Source organism: Quercus lobata, chromosome 6 (genome assembly GCF_001633185.2).
Source record: "Quercus lobata isolate SW786 chromosome 6, ValleyOak3.0 Primary Assembly, whole genome shotgun sequence".
Taxonomy (NCBI): domain Eukaryota; kingdom Viridiplantae; phylum Streptophyta; class Magnoliopsida; order Fagales; family Fagaceae; genus Quercus; species Quercus lobata.
Genome location: NC_044909.1, coordinates 6352483 through 6374313, shown reverse-complemented (window position 1 = coordinate 6374313; position 21831 = coordinate 6352483). Strand labels below are relative to the sequence as shown.

At 35.4% G+C, this 21831-nt stretch overlaps 1 protein-coding gene across 1 annotated transcript; it reads left to right on the top strand.

Moving 5' to 3' along the window:
- The first annotated feature begins 12012 nt into the window (after window positions 1–12012).
- Window positions 12013–12630, top strand: LOC115949730 (protein DMP2-like). The gene has a single exon (XM_031067019.1). It carries the CDS (start codon window positions 12013–12015, stop codon window positions 12628–12630), a length of 618 nt encoding a protein of 205 aa, XP_030922879.1.
- Window positions 12631–21831: the final 9201 nt, after the last annotated feature.

Sequence of the window (21831 nt, the reverse complement as noted above, 5' to 3'; positions counted from 1 at the left end):
GACTATCCTGGATTTGGTAACGTATCCGGGTGGAGGACAAAGGGTTATCATTCTTGTTACACTTGCAACGATCAACCATATTCAGAAGCTTTGGAAAGTAAAATTGGATTCATTAATCATCGAGCTTATTTACCTATGGAACATCGTTGGAGACATAGTCGATTGCATAATGGTTTACCGGAGAAACGGAAGAGATCTTTAGAGTTACAAGTGGGAAAGATACAAGAGCAGCTAGATAGAATGCCAAATATAATTTTAGGAAAGCATCCAAGTAACAAGAAGAGACAACTCATTGGAGAGCCAAATTGGTCAAAGGTAAGTATTTTGTACAAGCTTTCATACTGGAAAAATAAGAAGCTTAAGCACAACATTGATGTCATGCATGTGGAGAAAAACATTAGTAAGAGTACTTATGGTACTTTGTTGGGTATTGAGGAAAAAAATAAGGACACTGACAAGGCACGGATAGACTTGCAAAATATGAACTTCAGACATACGTTGCATTTGAAACAACGTCTTGATGGATCATATGACAAGCCTCAGACATTCTTTTCATTAAGCCCCAATGAGAGAGATGATTTTTATGACTTTTTGAAATCAGTCAAGTATCCGGATGGCTATGCAGCCAACATATCAAGGTCAATGAATGCAAAAAATGGTAGATTATCTGGTTTGAAAAGCCACGACTGTCATGTGCTACTACAACGAATTCTTCTAATTGGGTTGCGAGGGTTTGCAGATAAAGACATTAGTATTGTATTGTTTGAGTTAGGCAACTTTTTCCAAGACTTATGCTTAAGGACCCTAAAGCGGAGTGAATTGGAGAAACTAGAAGAACGTATAGTTCTTATACTATGCAAGCTTGAGAGGTTCTTGTCTCCAGCATTCTTTGATGTTATGGTCCACCTTGTTGTTCACTTGCCTCGAGAAGCAATTCTAGGAGGCCCGGTACAATATTGGTGGATGTATCCAATTGAAAGGTAATTAGATCTTTTGATGCATTCATCAATTGCATATTTCCCACGTGGTATAAAATCACATTCTGTGCGTCTTTTTTCCTTGTAGGTATCTTAGAAAATTGAAAAGATACGTTTCCAACTGAGCTCGACCAGAAGGTTCGATTGCAGATGCTTACATTCTTAAAGAATGTATTAACAACTGGTCTTTGTATATTGATGGGATCGAAACTGTTCATAATTGAAGAGAAAGAAATGAAGATTTTGGTGAATCTAGCGAAGGATTGATAGTTTTTTCACAGACTGCCCGACCTACAGGTGGTAGGCGAAATGATGGCGACTTCTTTCGTGCATTGCTTGATACTGCTCATTGGTACTTGTTGTACAATAGTCCTAAGATAGAGCCTTATTTAAAGTATGTGATTTCATATGCATATATTGTTTAATCAAGTTTTGAATATTATCTATAATGCTTAGCTGAAAATAAATCATCTTATTTTTAACAGCAAACACAAAAGCACATTGCATAATCCTACTAGAGAAGCCATAACTCAAATCCAACGACAAGAGTTTCCTAAGTGATTTAAAGAATGTATAAGACATTTGAAATTTAATCACGCACTAATAAATTTAAACATTTAATTGTATTCGTCATTGCTTATTACTAATTAATATCACTTGTTGTATGTCATTATAGATGAATAGACTGAAAGTTAACGATTTATCAGAAGTTACTAAACAGTTATGATCATTAGCAAATGGTCCTAAACCGTATGTGAAGGAGTACATAGTTTGTATGGTCAATGGTGTAAAGTTCCATACAAGGGACCTAGACAATCGTCGTGTAACCCAAAACAGTGGTGTATGTACCGAAGGAGATCATGAGGGAGAAATGCACAACTTCTATGGTCATGTGTGCAAAATTTGGGAATTAGAGTATATGTTTCGCTATAAAGTTGTTTTGTTTCAGTGTGAATGGTATAATACTGGTACCAATGGTCAAAGGAGAATGATACGAACCGATGCACACTGCACAAGCATTGATGTTACAAGTTGATGGTATCAAAATGATCCTTTTATACTTCCTAGTCAAGCGAAATAGGTTTTCTACCTTCAAGATACAAAATTGCGTGACCCTTGGAAAATTGTGCAATACATCCAACATAAGGGAATGTTTGATGTCTCGGAAGTTAGGGACGGAGAATCCAATGATAATACAGAAGATAGTGACACATTCCAACAAGAAGCAATTGTTGATGTTGTCCCTATCAATGTTGAAGACAATATTATTGAGTATTGTATGGGTGATGTTGAAACTGAGGTTGTTCCTAAAGGTGGAACTTCAAGAGATGCTAATCAAAATGAAGAGCATGACATACCTGATGTTGATCTTGATATGGATTATGATATGTAGAGTTATAACAATTGTCTTAAATGTTATGTGCTTGTCTTAAAGATTTATGCTTGTTTTAAAGATTTATGCTTGTCTACATTGCAATTGTTATTGAGATGTTTTGTGCATATCTTAAACTTGATATGAATATTAATGTGGTCATTTGTTGTGTTGAGTTAATAGCAATTGTATTCAAATTTTGCACTTGTGAATTACTTGATATGGATAATGATGTGAACTATAATGTTAAGTTAGTAGCAATTATACTTATCTTTCATGTCAATACATAGTTTCAAAAAATGCCCAAAAAGGCCAAATACACTCATAATATACCGAGGTATGAGATGGCAAGATTGGATAGAATGAGGCAAAACTAAGAGATAATTGATGCTTTGGAATTGAAGCACATCTCAACTTCTCTAAAGGATTCCACTCAGTCTAATTGTGCAAAAAGGAAAAGAAGTAGAGTTAGTATTGTGGTAGATGATGATTATGTACCACCTATTGGTGACGATGAGAATGATGTTGAGTCATCTAACTCTTTAATTCATAAGGTACAATAGATGTTCCATAGGGTACAATAGATAATAACTTTGTCGTTCTATTATTTATAATGACTTTGTTGTTCCATTATATCTATGTTTGTTAGTTATAGATGGCACTAGGATGACTTACACGCTTGCGAGGTGAGGCATCTATCCCGGTGGTCCAATCTACGGTTCAATCTACGGAAACACCTTTTGAAGCAAATCCTCCTGTCCAAAGTTCTTCTAGTGCAGAGGCTATCGACGCATTAACTAGCACGACTGATAATTACATAAAACATACTTAATTACAACTGCACATTGTCTTTACTATTGAGATTATACTTAATGTACATAAAATATATTATTTTATAACATTGATAATTTTTAAATAGGATCTACTAGCAGAAATATCCGTGGAACAACACGTGGTGTAGCAGTATGGACACTTGTTGAAAAAAGTGGTAAATTTCTAGTACGTATAGCTGCAGAGTATGATACTCCTATTGGGAAGAATGCGTGCAAGCTTGTCAATCAAATTGGTGTACAAGTGCGAAGTAATTTGTCAAGTTACAATGTAAAAATTTAGAAAAGTGTTGATGTTGCTACTAGAAATGTGGTGCTTCAAAGTATCGAGGTAAATTTATATTGATAACGTCTAACTCGTCTTTGTTGTCACTAAGCATATTAAATTCCTATAATAATAATTTTATAATACATATATACTTTAATTTACAGGATCAGTTTGAGCTAGAAGGAGATTCCAACTTAGTAACTAAAGTAATAAATACAAAATGTGAAAGATTATTGAGTAGCGGCTCTAACAAGTTGTATTAGATTTATAAAAAGCTCGTACAATCTCATGGTGCTGACTATGCAAAAACCCACCTGCCAAAGAATGCCACACTTGCGCAGTGGACTGGACTCATTAAAGGGAGATGGACCAATAAGGATTGGCTGGTAAATTATTTATACGTATATTATTATTATCTAATATTTACTATATTATGTTGTCAAATGATTAGATTAATACTTAGATGAAGTAAATATATATTGTTTTAGTCATGATCTAATAAATATCTTGAATATTCTTTATTAGGAAAAATCAAGAATTAACTCTGAAAATAGGAGCAAAACTTTAGGCAAACATAGATGCGAGACAAAGGCACTTGCTGTTAGGGTTGATGAGGAGGTGTGTTTTTTCATTTTCTTAAGCCTTAAGTGTATTACATGTTGTGATTAATTAACTATAAATAACTAACACTCGAATGTTACTTAATTAGACAAATAATAATGGCGGTCAAGTTCCTGAATTGGCAAAAATCTACAAAGATGTTCATTTCAATCCAAATACAAATAGGTGGATACAGCTTGAGGATGAAGCGACATATGTATGTGTATCATTCCATCCCTATTATTCCATGTTTATCATGTTTGTAAAGCTATAGCATATGTATTATTAATGTTATGATTGCTTGTTTTTTTCTCTTTCAAATGGTAGGAAACTATTCTCAAAGTGCAAGAGGATCATTGTCAAGATCCTAATGCAATTCCCCTTACACAAGAGGAGATCTCAAATTTGATTTTTAAGAAGAAATCCGGTATTGTAAAAGGACTTGGCATGAGACCTTCCTCTTCTCTAGTAACCACTGCCTCATTTAATTTCTCAGTGGAGTATATTCATCGGTTAGAAAGTGAGATAATTGAGGTCCAAGAGGCAAGAGCTAGGGACGAAGAGGAGCGAGCTAAGGAGCAAGAGGCGCGAGCTAAGCAAGATGAGGTCCAAAACAATATTCTTAATTTTTTGAGGAGCAAGGGTTATGATGATGCTTTTACCTATGGAGGTGGTTCATCTTCAAGCTAAATCACTTATTGGTTAGTACTTTATCTTTAAATTAAAACACTTCATTTTTTATGTATCATTTGAAACTAATATTTGTCACGTGATAGATTATTCAATCTTTAGTTTATGATACTGAAGATATAGAAGTGAATTTTCTGTTGGCACTATATAGAATTATATTTGACTAAAGATTTATATTTAACTGAAGATTTATATTTGTGCAGATTTCTTATTGGTGGCTTTAGGCATTATTTGAAGACATATGAGGACATCTTCCGTTAGTTCTAATTATATTATGCCACATTTTTTGTATTGTTATAAAACATCTTAAGTTATTGTATGTGTTGCAAACAATTATTGTATGTGTTGCAAACACTTATTGTTTGGAAGGAGTTTGAATTAGATACTTACTTTAATTTTAACTTGTGGAATGTATGGATCGATTTTTTATAAATGTTTTGTTGAAATAAATATGTTAATCAAATGTGAGGTTTTAATAATATAATGACAGGTTACAGGTTAATATCAACGCTATGAAAATAATAAAAATAGAAAATAAGTTTTAGTGACGAATTTTTTTGTCACAAATATGGCAACAAAAAATTGTTTTAGTGACGAAATATTTCGTCACTAAATGCAGCGGAATTTTGTAAGAAATGGTTTTAGTGACAAAAATTTTCGTCACTATATGTGTCTGAATTTTCTTAAAAATAGTTTTAGTGACGAATTTTTTCGTCACTAAAAATACATTTTCTTGTAGTGGTAGTTAATAAAACCCGGATCTACCTAGTAAATGCTCGATGTGGAACTCATTACACACTCACACACATCACACAATCAACCAATCAAATTAGGACATCACAATACTTCTGTAATGACCTTACCCCATCTGTGTAGATATTGTCTGCTTTGGGGTCTCAAACCCCTCATAGTTTTGTTCTCCCCCAAAGTACACAGGAATAGGGGAAAAAGCCTCTACACATTAAAGGAAGGTCATTCCTTATAAACACATTCTCATGTGCTTCCCTAGGCGATGTGGGATTCTATAAAATGCAAGACCCCCCTTTTGGGTCACTACAATCCACCCCACTTATGGGCACACGCGTCCTTGTCTATGGGGCCCATACTTCCGGATAGGGCATGACTCTGATACTGTCTGTAATGACCCCACCCCACCTATGTACATATTGTCCACTTTGAGGTCTCATACCCCTCAGGAAATAAAGGGGGGTGGATTGTAACGACCCCACCTCACTTGTATAGATATTGTCGGCTTTGAGGTTTCATACCCCTTACGGTTTTGTTCTTCCCCAAAGCACACAGCAGTGGGGGGAAAAGGCCTCTACATATTAAAAGGAGGTCACCCCTTATAAACACATTTCCATGTGCTTCTCTAGGTGATGTGGGATTCCATGGAATGCAAGACCCCCCTTTTGGATCACTACAATCCACCCCCTTACGGGCACACACGTCCTCGCGTATGGGGCCCACACTTTCGGCTAGGGTATGACTCTGATAACATATGTAATGACCCCACCCCACCTGTGTAGATATTGTCCATTTTGGGGTCTCACGAGATTCCAAAGCGGACAATATCTACACAAGTGGGGTGAGGTCGTTACAGATGATATCAGAACCGGCCCGGTAACCCCATATGGGTTTAGAGACACTACCCTACAAAGTGGGCCCTAATGAGGACATTAGGGATTTAAGTGGGAGTGATTATGATGCCCCAATTTGATTGATTATGTGATGTGTGTGGGTGTGTGATGAGTCCCACATCGGGTGTTTGTTGGGTAGATCTGAACTTTATTAACAACTACAAGGAACCTCAATAGTGACTAGTCCTTTTGAGGTATAACGCAAATGTGGCTAGCGCTTTTCCTTAGGTCGTTATATATGGTATCAAAACCGGTCTAGTAACCCCATGTAGGCTGAGAGACATTACCCCACAAAATGGGCCCTAACGAGGACGTTAAGGATTTAAGTGGAAGTGATTGTGATGCCCTAATTTGATTGATTATGTGATGTGTGTGATGAGTCCTACATCGGGTATTTACTAGGTAGATCTGGACTTTATTAACAACTACAAGAAGCCTCAATAGTGATTAGTCATTTTGAGGTATAGCGTAGATGTGACTAGCGTTTTTCCTTAGGTCGTTACATATGATATCAGAACCGACCCAATAACCCCATGTGGGCTCAGAGACACTACCCCACAAAGTGGGCCCTAACGAGAACGTTAGAGATTTAAGTGAGGGTGGTTGTGATGCCCTAATTTGATCGATTATGTGATATATGTGGATGTGTGATGAGTCCCACATCAGGTATTTACTGGGTAGATCTGGGCTTTATTAACAATTACAAGGAGTCTCAATAGTGACTAGTTCTTTTGAGGTATAGTGTAGATGTAACTAGCGTTTTTCCTTAGGTCATTACATGTGGTATAAAACATATGTTTTATCCTTCAAATCCCAACATGCCATATTATCTTACCACATATTTAAGAATAAGTACAACCATACTCAATTAATTCTAATGCCCATATATAAATCAAACCAAGTTAGGAGTTTATTGAGATATTGTTGCGTGTAGTAAGATGTATTGAATTTTAAGTAAAATACTAATGTGACAATCTCTTATTGGATGATATGAAATATGGGTTTTACACCAAATCTTTACCAAATTCGAACTCTTGGATTATATATTCTATATGTTCTTAACATGCATACAAATATTTATGTTAATTAGTTGTTATTTACCATTCGATCCATAAACTCATCTTTAATTTATTATTTTAAACTACAAAAAATTGATTGGTTGATTGATGACATGACTATTTATATTTAATTATCTAAAAATTTTGCAAGCATGCAGAATGCAAAAAGATAATGTAATCCAACGATGGATTTGTTAAAATTCGATCTCATTCAAGAATTACTTAAATAACACCATAACATGCTTCCACGGTTATTCTCCAACTCATATCCTCCTTCCTTCCCCTACCTGTCAAATTATAAATTAATAATAACAATAATAATAAATTTCCCTCTCCCCCACAGATCAGACTAAAATAAATTGAAACCATTTTCAACGTTCCAAAAATGTGGACGGTATTAAGAAGACAGAAAAAATGAGGAGAGAGAATTGGAAACAAGGGGCCGGGAAGTAGAAGCGTAGGCAGGAAGTCAATAGTAGCCAATAATTTACACAATATAGATCCATCATATTTCAACCCTTTTGACAGTAGTTGCATTGTCTTTACACGGCGTTGCACTTTCGATATAAAGATAATAGATGCTATATAGAAAGTGTGCTGCAGGGAGATCTAAAATATGAGCCAACCACAAATTTGATGGAAAGAAAATTTAACCAACTTCAATAGCTTCATCGCCTAGTCCTCAGCTAAAATGTCATATTATTATTATTATTATTATTATTATTATTATTATTATCTATGCCACATATAGGTTGGTGACACACTGACACCAAAAAAAAAGAGAAGCAGCAAAAATTCGAAAGATAAGAGGGCAAAAGCTTGCTAGACAATGCTGTCGAGGTACGAACCAAAGATGGAGGAAGATATGCTCCAAACTATTCATCACATATATAGTTTCACAATGACTTGCTACCAATTTTAATAAATTTGTAATTTATAGTCCAAGTAGGGATTAATCACAAAGTTAGAATCTAACAAGGAAAAACACTCTACGGTCTAGCATAGCTTGTTAAATCCACTATGAAAATTTGCGATACAGGCTAACTTACAAGACCTCCAATACAAGTAATTAGGCATTGTATCTGGGCTTCTTGCTCTTGCTGCAACTGTTGATCCAATTTCCGTCTTTACAATGATCCATCACTACAAGTCAAATCACCAACTGCAAAATAGATCTCTTGGTTAGAAGATAAGAACGGGTTCTATGGGTTTTTCTTTGTATTTTGATACTCTTCTTCCTTCTCTAGAGATTAGGGTCAACATAGGGTTTATATATGTGTAGAGTTTGAGCCAGAGGTTGTCACAAAGCCAGCTCTTAAAGCAAATCTCGAAATTTTTTGTAATAGGGTCTCGGTTGACTGAGAGTTACCAAGAGTTTATGTTTGGATCTCGCACGACCAAGCTTGAGTTTGCACAACCAAGACCTCAACTTTCGCACAACCAAGACTAAACTTTGCACAACCGAGATTGACTTTCTTGTAAAGTAACAGAAGCTTTAACCCAGCCTCAATACCACTAATTACATTACTAAATCAAAACCAAACAATTACAAATAAATTTTTTAGCCAACATTTAAGGATCCTAACAAACTCCCCCATGGGTAATTTCTTGACAAAACACTCTTTAATCTCTTTACACCTAGACTAAAGAGATTAAGTCGATGCACTCGACAAACGTACCTGTGTTTTCTGAAAACATTAAACAGACACATTAAATACATGAGACACAGGCAGTGTTTAAAAAACAAATATCGATCAAGTATATCAATAGAGCGGTACAACCCATACTTGACCATACACCAACAGCCATCAAATATCTACAATGACAAATCAAACATGAGATTGATCATCCAAATATGTTAAGCATGCATGTAAGAATAACTACCAATTGACTGAATAATAACATGTCCTATAAACATGGTTACACACACTCAACTAGAGTCAAACCATGAAACAAGTAACACAATGCATAGTAGTGATAAACAAGTTAAGCTCAATGCATAAAACATATGTGCTTCCCATTCGATAAAAGAATAGAAACCTGATTGGAAAGGACAAAATCCCAAGATCAGACTTATTGTTGTTTCCATCTGCAACTTGTTTGATTAATTATTTCGGTATGCTTCTCATATTTTCTGGCTCATCATGTCATGCATCTTTTGGAAATTTTTCGTACTGATTAAGCAGATGTCTTATTGTCATAAATTCCCAAGTGATTGTTTACTTGCTAGATGTAGGGAAAAAGATAATGAAAACTCCAGTCGTGGTTGGAAATTGGACAGGCTTTGCTATTAATAGCATTCTCTTGAAAAGTACAGACTTGCCTATGAATGAGATTGTGACAGAGTGTGGAAGAAAACTTTCTTGGCAAAGGCAAAAAAACTGAAACAAAGGCTAGACATACCTCTAGCACCAACTCTTTATAGTTTGAAGTTGAACTGCATGAGTAGCTAGGTTTTCCCGCTGGAACTTACTTAGGTAATCAATCTACACCATCTAACCACCATAGAAAATAACCTTTCTTGTTCAATTCAAATATGTATAATGTAAGTTTTTTTTGGCTAAGTCCGTAATGTACGTACTTTCTACCTTATAGCATCATATTCAAAGTCAAATTCAAATCATAGCTGCTCTTGTCGAAAATAGCGATGTATGCTTAAACAACATAATTGGACTAACATAATGTTGTAGCTGTACCTTATTGCTTATGGATATATTTGTCTATCTCTTTCAGGAAACACCACCATGGTTCAAGGTCTCTCCGCGTTTGTTGACCCTATATCTCCAACAAGCATGTTGAACATGAGATAAGTCTAAATAAAACAAGAAACAGATTAGATGCCACTTTGATGAACTATTTAGTCATTAATTTGTAGATATGAGATCGAGAAAGCAACGTTTATTGGACACAACATATGGTACTTGGCGTCTTGGACATGCATTAATATTTCATCCATTTCTTCTAGATAATTAAAACTTCATACAATAAAGTATGTAAATGTTGATTAGTTGACCAGGAAAATAAAGAAATAGAGCATTACGTAAATTGAATAGACTGTCCTCATCAATTTGCACTTATAAGAATTAAGAATATGAGGATCAGGTAATTAATGTGTACTAAAATTTTCAAGCAATCCTTTGAAATTGGAATAAATGTATAGAAATGGGCGAGAGGCATCTATTTTTTACCATATCTTTTTGTTAGTATAAGGAAGAAATTATATAGGTTTCCCCACACGCTTTATGAAAGTATATGCTCAGACAAAGCTTTGGACTGGTTAACCCAAAAAATTAAATAAAATAACTGCATGTTTGGTCAATCAAGATTGATTTAGCTAGAGAGCTCCAAGTCACTCTTTTATTAATGTGTGTGGGGGCTAGTGTTTGAACTTTGAAGTACTGTTTACAAGTGTAACAGAATAAATTCTGAAAGCTTGATTTGATAGAAATGTTGAATATAAAATCAATTTGAAAAATTTAACTAAAAGTAACGAAACACAAATAAAAATTTAATTATTATACAAAATATAATGTAACTTAAACTCAATTATGATGCAGGATGCAGAAACGTTAAGAAGTAGAACACTTCTCCTTCTAGAAAATAAGAAACAAAACACATTTACTTTTAAACTAACCTTGAATATACAAGGGTCATCCTTGAATCTATAAAGAGAAAGAGTTCTAGAATCCACTAGAAAAATAATAAATAAAAGCTGGTCTGAATTTTTATTAATTTCGATAATACTAAAAATGATTTACAGATTTGAAAGACAAAAAAATGTAATTTAAAATAAACCCTAATTAATACCTAACCATAATAGGAACTAAATTTGACCTAAAAAAAATTAAAAACATCTAAAAACAAGGAAATAAATGCCATAAATCTAAAATAATGAAAATTACACAAAAGTATCAAAATTAATAAATGACAAAAATTAAATAGTAAATATAGTCCTACAGCAAATTGAAATTGGGAATTAAAAATTTTCCATGCTTATTTTTTTTTTATAAGAAAAATTTTCCATCTTAAACAAGTATACATGCTACATGACATTCATACTTGTAATCCATATGTGTAGATACCACATACATACTTTCATCTTGAGAAAATATTCTCTTATACTCATTTTACATCCATAACTTTATACAAAATCCATAATTAATGCACTGATTACATATTTTAAAAGTGTGGACATGTAAAAGTGTTTGTGAGAAATAAAAGCCCCTTTCATCTTATATATTACAAACTAACAAGCGTATGTAACACTATTCTTCTCATCTCATGTTAGTGTGTAATCTTCAGCAAAAAAAAAAAGTGTAATAGTAAACTTCACATAGACGTGAATGTGATGTAGAATGTATATATCCATAACACAATACTTTTTGCCGCCCATGAACTCACCCTAGGTATTCCAACAAGTAAAGGTAAAGCTAGCTACCCAAGCCTCTCTTCAATTTTAGGCAGACCAAATCATGAAAGCTCTCTCTATATCAGCTTGCTTGCTCTGTAAATACCCCAAAACTTAGTTGCTACTTACAAGTCCCATAACCCAAAAACAAACACCAAAGCGTTCCCAAATGGGTGCCTCAAAGTCCAAGCAAAGCTCTCAGTCGTCTCAGACAACAATCAAAGACAAAACATTATCAGGACTAGGCAATCTCATTAGGCTCCTTCCAACAGGTACAGTCTTCTTGTACCAATTCCTCAGCCCTGTCCTATCCAACAATGGCCACTGTGCTACAACCATCTACAAGTACCTCACCGCCATTCTTGTCCCTGCGTCTGGCTTGTCTTGCTTCTTTTCTTCATTCACTGATAGTTATGTTGGAGATGATGGGAAAACTCACTATGGGGTTGTAACATCGAAGGGTCTTTGGCCCTCGACGGACTCTAAGAACGTGGACTTGTTGGCTTACAAGCTTCGGATTGGGGACTTTGTTCATGGCCTTTTTGCGCTGTCTATGTTTGGGGTTCTGGTGCTTTTGGACCCAAAAACTGTGGGCTGCTTCTATGCGGTGTCTGATTCGTCGGAGAAGACTTTGCTCAAGGTGTTTCCTCCAGCTGTTTGTATGGTTTTGAGTGGGCTTTTCATGCTCTTCCCTAACAAACGTCATAGAATTGGATACCCTTCAAGTACTGACTCTTCACAGGTTTCCAAGTTTGGTGGTAGCGAAGTATCATTGACGAAAGCCTAAGCAAGTTTTGAGTGTGGTTTCTTTGGTTTTTTCTTATTCTGAATTTGTTGCCTTAAATTCATGTTTCCCTGTTGTATTTACGCGTATGTAGGCCGGGAAGGATATTTCCTTATAGTAGATGTACGTAGAAATCATGTTTGGTAGTGAAAAAAAAGGGGTTTGAAATATCACATATATTTGTACTTTTCTCTCCTTCTCGTTCTCTCTGTTTATATATGGGTTGGGCTCCTAGTGTAACTTTAATTATAGGTATATAAAATTAAACAAACGCATAAAAGAAATCCATAAAAAAAAAAAAAAATGCCAGGGACACACCACACACACAAAGAAATCAACAAGCCTTCCTTCCCCACCCTCTTGAGCACATATCTAGCTCAATCTCTACTCAAATACATTTCAGCTAGCCAATTAATCGCCGTACTTAAAAACAATACAAGAATTTCTCTCATTTTCAATGTGGTTTTAAATATTTTACTAATTCCTTATCTTCTATATTAACTCACCTATCTTTATATTTATATTATCATATTTAACAATTTTAATTACATAATATTAAAATGCTACAACAGCTTGTTATTAAAACATATTGACAACTAGAGACTGTTATTAGAAACATGTTGACAACTAGAGATAGATTACTCCAGGCTATAAAGGATAAGTAGTTGTGAATTCTGCGGAGCTTAAGTGGAAGTAGAAGCCGTTTATTTTTTAATGTTCATTTACAGAAAGAATTTAAAAGAAAATCATATAGGTGTGGCAACTAGGCGGATTGGGTCATAAATAGATTAGATACACAATCACCCATTTATCTATTTATGACTCATATAAATATAAATTAAATTTCATTACCCACCAAACCCATTATAATTTGGACGGGATCCAACCCACCCATATAGCTCATTATTAGATTTATATATATACTTACAAATCAGTGGCGGCTCTAGGATTTTTTTCTGGGGATTCAATAAGAAGATACATCTTAGGTAAAATTTGAATCTTATGGTCTAAATGGTTTTCTTATTACAAATTTGTCTAAAGTACATTCTAGTAATAGAATAAAAAATAAACTATAGGTTTATATGACATTTTTCTTAATATAATGAACATGTTAATTGTTGTTGTTAAGTGAATTTTAATTATTACTGTTTAAAATACTTTTTTTTTATTAGCTTATGACAATTATATGTTTACATTGTACTATCAATATAAGATTTATATTATAAATAATTATACTTAACTCATTTTCAAAAACTATACAATTTTGTACACATTTGTTTAGAAACAATGTAAATATTACAATGATAGTACAATGTAAACTATGAATTTTTCAATAGTTTATTTAAAATTTATTACGATCTAAATGGGCTTTCTAAAATGATTTTAGATGGAAAAAAAAATTACTTTGTTGTTGGGCTTATTATTTTTCCCAAATTTTAGATAAAATTGGATTGTTGTTAGGCATTTTTTTTTTTTTTTTTTGTATTTAAAAAGATCAAAATATTGTTAAGATGATCATAATTAAACTTATTTCAAGTGGGTTTTAAAAAAAAACTTATAAATTGAGACATGGAACCCAAGGGCTTGGAGATTTTGAAAGTCTCTTGGTTGAAAAAATGAGAGAGAGAGAGAGAGAGAGAGAGAGAGAGAGAGAGAGACGTTTGGTGGCTAACAAAATGTGAAGAAGCCCAAGAAAATTAATGAGAAAGAAGAACAGAAGTGTTTGACAGCTAGGTTTGGGGCTGGGTTAAGTTAGGGTTTTATCTTTTCTTCTCTTTTAATGTATTAAAATGCGGCACATGGGTTAGTGGATACCCAATGGATTTAGCCATTAAGACTCAATTATATTACTTATTGGATTTTACCCATTTAACCCAAATGTTTAATTGGGTTGGGTTAAGACTTATCTAAATTAGGTGGCTATTTTTGGTGGGGGGGGGGGGGTTAATAGATTTGGGTAAAATTTGCCACTGCTAGTCTGTAGCCAAAGGAAAAGTTTGGGACCACAAAAATTTTCACAATTTTTTACTACAATTGTGACGTGACAGAGTGTGATAGGTGAAAAAAATGGTAGATCTATGTGTAAGTGATGGTTAACCATTTATAGTGTGCCATGTAAGAGTTGTAGCAAAAAGGTTGTAGAATAATTTATAGTCATAGAACTACTCATAGCCAATCCTACTAGAAGAGAGAGGCATCTTTCTAGTGCTTTTGAGTACTAACAATATACTAGATCGATAAGGAGACAATTTTGAGTAAAGGGTGTACCTTGAAAACTGTGACTTTTAATTACAATATACGTGTAGTTTGAGTCTCTGTGTGTGTGTGTATAATAGGATATATGAACTAATTTTTATCCTCTAGTAAATGGGGGTGTTCATATGTGTTCAAATGTACTTAATAGAAGCCAAATGCACTTCAAGAGACCTATATACACTCCATTTTATGAAAAAAGTTTAGTTTCAAATGGGTTTGGAGTTCTTTATATGGTGATTGGAGAGATTAGTTATATGTAGTTTTGGTCACATGATTTTTTAAATGAATTATATAACCTATTTAAAAAATACACAGATAATTTTATAAATCATCATGTAGTGGATTCAAAAAAATAATTCCAAACCAATATAGAATCAAACTTTGTCCAATTTTTCAAACAGGTTGGGTTTTGTGTGTGTGTGCGCGCATAATTGTAAAATATTTTTAAATCTCTCAATTTTTATATATATTACTTAGAAGTTTCAATAGTGGGTAATTGCACGTAATGGGTATAACAGGAGGCTCCACCATGGATTGAAGGCATCTGAGCTTGCCAATTTAGACGAACTCACTTGTTATTTTCATTAGTTGCGAACCCACACATTACGTGTGATAATTTTTTTAGAATGATCTCATTAAATTTATATTTTTTCAATTTGGACTAATTTAATAAAGAGTAATGTATTGCATAATCATATTTTCATTTATCATGAGAAAAATTACAAATGTAATATATATATATATATATATATATAATTTATGTCTTACATAAATGAAAACAATAGAATTTTTCTGAGGAATTCAAAAAGTAAGTTAGTGAAAATATTCATTTTTTAATAAAACTTAATTATAACATTTTGGGAATTATTAAAAAGTAAATAGAATTTCAAGATTATTCTTTTAGTTTTAAAAAAATTTTCGCAAACCCAATTTTTTCTATCCTACAATCCAAAACACCGAAAAAACATATCTTAAAAATTAATAAAATTCAACAAAACTAAAGTATATTCAAAAGAAAAGGGAAAATAGAACTCACATAAAAGTCAAACTCTTTTTTCCCAAATCTGTAAAACATATTAAATGTTATGTGATCTAACCAAATATCCAATACATAATGAAATTCAAACTTTTTAATAGAGTTTTGAAGTCACACAATATAAATAGGTGGCTAATCCCAAGCAAAAGTGCCAGTTATAGCTTTATACATAATGGTTAAAATCTAATCCAAGAGTACAATTTCAAAGGAGAAAAAGGTAGAGGAAAATTTTTGAAAAAAAAAAAGGAAGTGTGGGGCCTGAAATTTGAAATCTCGGCCCACTTCACATTAAGGGCCCAAAGCCCAAGTCGAGGAGCCCTCCTGTCGAGAAGGTATGATGAGAACCCTTTAATGGCCCAAGAATGTAACCGAGGACGATCTCACACTCAACACCTCACAAAATGCTTGAAGAAAAGGACAAACTCAATACAAGAGCAGTACAAGCAAGAAAGCTGCCAACACCATAACGTGGAGCCCAGCACCTGACAAGCCCATATCTCATACCATGCTATCCAGCTTTTCCCAACCACTCTGATGTGAAGATTGATAGGACGAGTAATTGCCCCAAATAAGGAGAAACTGACACGTAGATGAAGAACGGGAAGGAAATACTAGTATAAAAGGGAAAGAGAGCTAAGAAAAAAAGGGGGGGACCCCATAAAAAAGAAGAATGGCGAGAATGAGAGGCTTCTCGGACTAAGTCCGAGGAGACAAACCTTTCAAACCATATCCATGTAAGGCTTAGCTATACAGGCCAAACCCACCTTCGTATGGGCTTCCATGTAAATCACGAATAAACCGCCGTCTGACGTCCAAGGTCAGGCCTTTCCAAACCCACTCTCTACAAATCATATTGTTTGGGCCCTTTGCACACGAACCCAACGTCATCCTTGGGTCGTTAAAAATCGTGTCCCTACAATTGGCGCCGTCTGTGGGAAGGCTTGCGCGTTGGCGCAGATGGCGGTGGAGTCAAGCCTTTATCAGGCAGAAGTTCGTGAAGTTTCCTCCATCTCCAGTGACATGCAGTTGTTGCTCCGACATAAACTTCAGCTAGGGGCTACGTCTCGCAGTGCCAATGGTACGGGGAGTCCTTGGGGCTTCCGGCCTCAAGATAACTCTCCCCGCCCGAGTCTAGGGGCTAACCTTCAAAAAAAGAAAAAGAAAATAAATATAGAGGAAAAACTACTTAAAAGAAAAACTACAAGTTTTGGACAGAACCAAGGCCTTGCATGGTCCTCGGACTCAAGCCTATGGGGAAACCAAGTACAAAAAAGAAAAATCATAAGTTTTGGACAGAACCAAGGCCTTGCATGGTCCTCGAACTTAAGCCTATGGGGAAACCAAGTACAGAAGAAAAACTACAAGTTTTGGACAGAACCAAGGCCTTGCATGGTCCTCGGACTCAAGCTTATGGGGAAACCAAGTATAGAAAAGAAAAATTATAAGTTTTGGACAGAACCAAGGCCTTGCATGGTCTTCGGACTCAAGCCTATGGGGAAACCAAGTACAGAAAAGAAAAATCATAAGTTTTGGACAGAACCAAGGCCTTGCATGGTCCTCGGACTCAAACCTATGGGGAAACCAAGTACTTAAAAGAAAAATCATAAGTTTTGGACAGAACCAAGGCCTTGCATGGTCCTCGGACTCAAGCCTATGGGGAAACCAAGTACAGAAAAGAAAAATCATAAGTTTTGGACAGAACCAAGGCCTTGCATGGTCCTCGGACTCAAACTTATGGGGAAACCAAGTACTTAAAAGAAAAATCATAAGTTTTGGACAGAACCAAGGCCTTACATGGTCCTCGGACTCAAGCCTATGGGGAAACCAAGTACTTAAAAGAAAAATCATAAGTTTTGGACAGAACCAAGGCCTTGCATGGTCCTCGGACTCAAGCCTATGGGGAAACCAAGTACAGAAAAGAAAAATCATAAGTTTTGGACAGAACCAAGGCCTTGCATGGTCCTCGGACTCAAGCCTATGGGGAAACCAAGTACAGAAAAGAAAAAATCATAAGTTTTGGACAGAACCAAGGCCTTGCATGGTCCTCGGACTCAAGCCTATGGGGAAACCAAGTACAGAAGAAAAACTACAAGTTTTGGACAGAACCAAGGCCTTGCATGGTCCTCGGACTTCAAGCCTATGGGGAAACCAAGTACCTGGACAGAACCAAGGCCTTGCATGGTCCTCGGACTCAAGCCTATGGGGAAACCAAGTACAGAAAAGAAAAATCATAAGTTTTGGACAGAACCAAGGCCTTGCATGGTCCTCGGACTCAAGCCTATGGGAAAACCAAGTACTTAAAAGAAAAACTGCAAGTTTTAGACAGAACCAAGGCCTTGCATGGTCCTCGGACTCAAGCCTATGGGGAAACCAAGTACTTAAAAGAAAAAGTACAAGTTTTGGACAGAACTAAGGCCTTGCATGGTCCTCGGACTCAAGCCTGTGGGGAAACCAAATTCTTAGAAGAGACAACATGGGGTTTGGGCACGACTTGGACGTTACATGGACCTTAGAATCTATCAGAGAAGAATTCCCCTGTCTATCCTCGGATCCTCAATACCTAGAGGATTGATGCAATATAGGGCAATATGTTGCCAAAAACACGCAGTCGAAGTCCCTCATTACTCGGCTACCCTCTCGGACAAATTACGTAGAGTTTTATCGTTCTCAGACGATCGCCTTGCATGTCTTACGAAGCACTCAGCCATTATCCCGGTTACTTTTATGAGTTTTAATTCACTAGAAATTATCATTATTATGCTTGTTAATGTCAGTAAACTAGAATTAGTAGGTTTCTGTTTCAAGGTTTCCTGCTCTAAGTATCATCAAAGGAAAGCACACATGTAGCACACCCATGCACAAAATAATTGTTACAGAAAGGAAAAATATTTAAAAAGAAATAAATTTATCTTTTATTAAGACAAAGAAACAGTACATTGTACATCGAAAAAGCTCAAATAAGCTCATATTGAAACTAACTACATAAAACAAAAAAGAAAATACAAGGGAATTAAGAAAAAGCCGAAGAATAGGTGCAGGGGAGAGATGCGCTGCCACTTCAAAATTTCGTCTAGGGAATCCATTCCGCAATACTTTTACATGCCTTCAACTCAGGCAGCAAAAGAGCCCAACTTGGGACTTGCACCGTTGAAGAAAAGGTGCAGAGAGCTTGACTCCGGGTTGGCGCCGCTGAAGAAAAGGTGCAGGGAACCCAACCTGCGGCCGCCACAGTTGAAGAAAAGGTGCCGGGAGCCCAACCCGAAGTTAACACCGCCGAAGAAGAGGTGCAGAGAACCCAACTTGGGGCCAGCACCGTTGAAGAAAAGGTGCAGGCAGCCGGAATTTGATGGGCCTCCACGGGACCACGCCTGCGGTATAGCAGATGGTGCTAATGGCGGAAAACCTTTCTTCTGACATACCAAAAATCTGGTATGACCAGAACCTGCTTCAGATTTTGACTGAAAGAGGTGGGGGTACCGTTCCCACCATATCCAAGCGGGAGGATACCTTAAATCTGTGCGTCCCCTGCCCAGACCACATCACCTTAAGTCTTGGAAGGGTCCGGTGCCTCTGTGGCGGGTGAAGTTCCTTCATCTCCACCCAGGCCTCAAACATATTGCACTAAGGGAAGACGACACTGGAGGCGGGAACTGGATAAGGACAAAGGGTTATGATTTCGAAGAGAGTTAAAGGGTTTGTGTGCCAGGAGAATAACCACCTATCCTACTTATATAAAGGGTAAGGAAGTGTCATTTAATTTAATTTTAGCAGATTCCCAAGAAACGCTGCAGACAAGGCAGCTCCGGTACAATTTCCAACACTATCCGCCACCCCAAGATTTAAAGGTCCTCGTGAAGGCGCGCCTCGAGTACTGAAACATCAAAGGACACTGCGCGGATGAAGAATAAAGTAATGCCTCTTAATTAGGCACATCTCCCATGCAAATGGAAGAACACCAGCAGCAATAAGGCATGGAACTTGAACAAGTCACGAGGTGGGCTCAGCATCACCAAAACCTTCCTCCCCAACTGAAAAGTCGGGAAGCAGGATTTCGAGGGGCTATTGTGGGGCCTGAAATTTGAAATCCCGGCCCACTTCATATTAAGGGCCCAAAGCCCAAGCCGAGGAGCTCTCCTGCCGAGAAGGTATGATGAGAACCCTTTAATGGCCCAAGAATGTAACCGAGGACGATCTCACACTCAATACCTCACAAAATGCCTGAAGAAAAGGAAAAACTCAGTACAAGAGCAGTACAAGCAAGAAAGCTGCCAACACCATAACGTGGAGCCCAGCACCTGACAAGCCCATACCTCATACCATGCTATCCAGCTTTTCCTAACCACTCTGACGTGAAGATTGATAGGACGAGTAATTGCCCCAAATAAGGAGAAACTGACACGTAGATGAAGAACGGGAAGGAAATACTAGTATAAAAGGGAAAGAGAGCTAAGAAAAAAAGGGGGGGACCCCATAAAAAAGAAGAATGGCGAGAATGAGAGGCTCCTCGAACTAAGTCTGATGAGACAAACCTTTCAAACCATATCCATGTAAGGCTTAGCTATACAGGCCAAACCCACCTTCGTATGGGCTTCCATGTAAATCACGAATAAACCGTCGTCTGACATCTAAGGTCAGGCCTTTCCAAACCCACTCTCTACAAATCATATTGTTCGGGCCCTTTGCACACGAGCCCAACGTCATCCTTGGGTCGTTAAAAATCGTGTCCCTACAGGAAGTATTGTGTAAATATTGTCATAAGTCATAACCTAATCTAATATGTAAATAATGAAGAGATAAATAAATTTAAACACAAAATTTAATTTGTTTTCTTAAAAATCTATTAAAAAAAAATACACCAATGAGATAGGAAAGATGAAAAGTAATATAAAATATACGTAAACGCTTAAAACAATTACTCAAATATCTAGGAACATCATATAACAAAGACATATCAATTTACTGCTAATTTTTTAAATAAAATATTTACAAAAAGTGAAAGGAAATTGCACAAAAACAATCTCTTTCAACTGCACAAATTGTTCTTCATTATTGTCTAAACTATCCTATTATTTTTGAAATAAACTAAAACCTTACAATAATACAAAATATGACATATTATAATATGATTTTCTCTCAAATTAGGTTAACAACAAACACCATTCATTAAAAGAATTTAATGTTGTAAATAAATGATAAAAAATACTTGCATCAAGGAATACATATGAATTAGTTAATAATAGGACAATGGGGGTACAAACCTCCCGCAAGAGATCTATAATGCACTTGATTCAAACTCCTCCTATAGGGTGGTTGTCAATTTGTATCTTTTCTACTATCAAATATTAAGCAAGACTTGTTAATACCTTTTTATAGACTTTTTATTTTAAAAATTTTATTCTTTAGTGATTTCGTTTTTCAGTTATAAACATTTAAATTAAATTAGAACATGTAAAAGAAAAATTATATGTAAAGTTAAAATTGTTCAAGATGAATATGTATAGACAATTGTTTTTTTAATTTTTCATTAATTTATTATTTAGTTATAGTATTAAAAATAAAGTAGATGAATATGTAAAATTAAAACTACCTAAGATGAATTTTTAAAGCCAATATATTTTTATATATTTATTATTGTCAAAAAAAATTAAAGGTGAATAAAAAATGATATTGTGGTGGATGAGATGCTTCAACAAGCGTAACAATAATAAATGTTAAACATAAGTTTTTAGATATATATAGACATAGATTAACGGGCTATTTATTTATTCTTTTAATAACAATGTCATTGGTTTTTGGTTTTTAATTATTATTATTATTTCTTTTTTTGCAATGACTTTATAAGAGTAATTATTTAGTATTTTCAAAAAGAATGACATAGTACTTCCTCCTATAACGTAAATAGTTTGTTCTAC

What these genes read in the sequence shown, in the direction of transcription:
- LOC115949730 (XM_031067019.1), top strand. Translation starts at nt 12,013, where the DNA reads ATGGGTGCCTCAAAGTCCAAGCAAAGCTCTCAGTCGTCTCAGACAACA.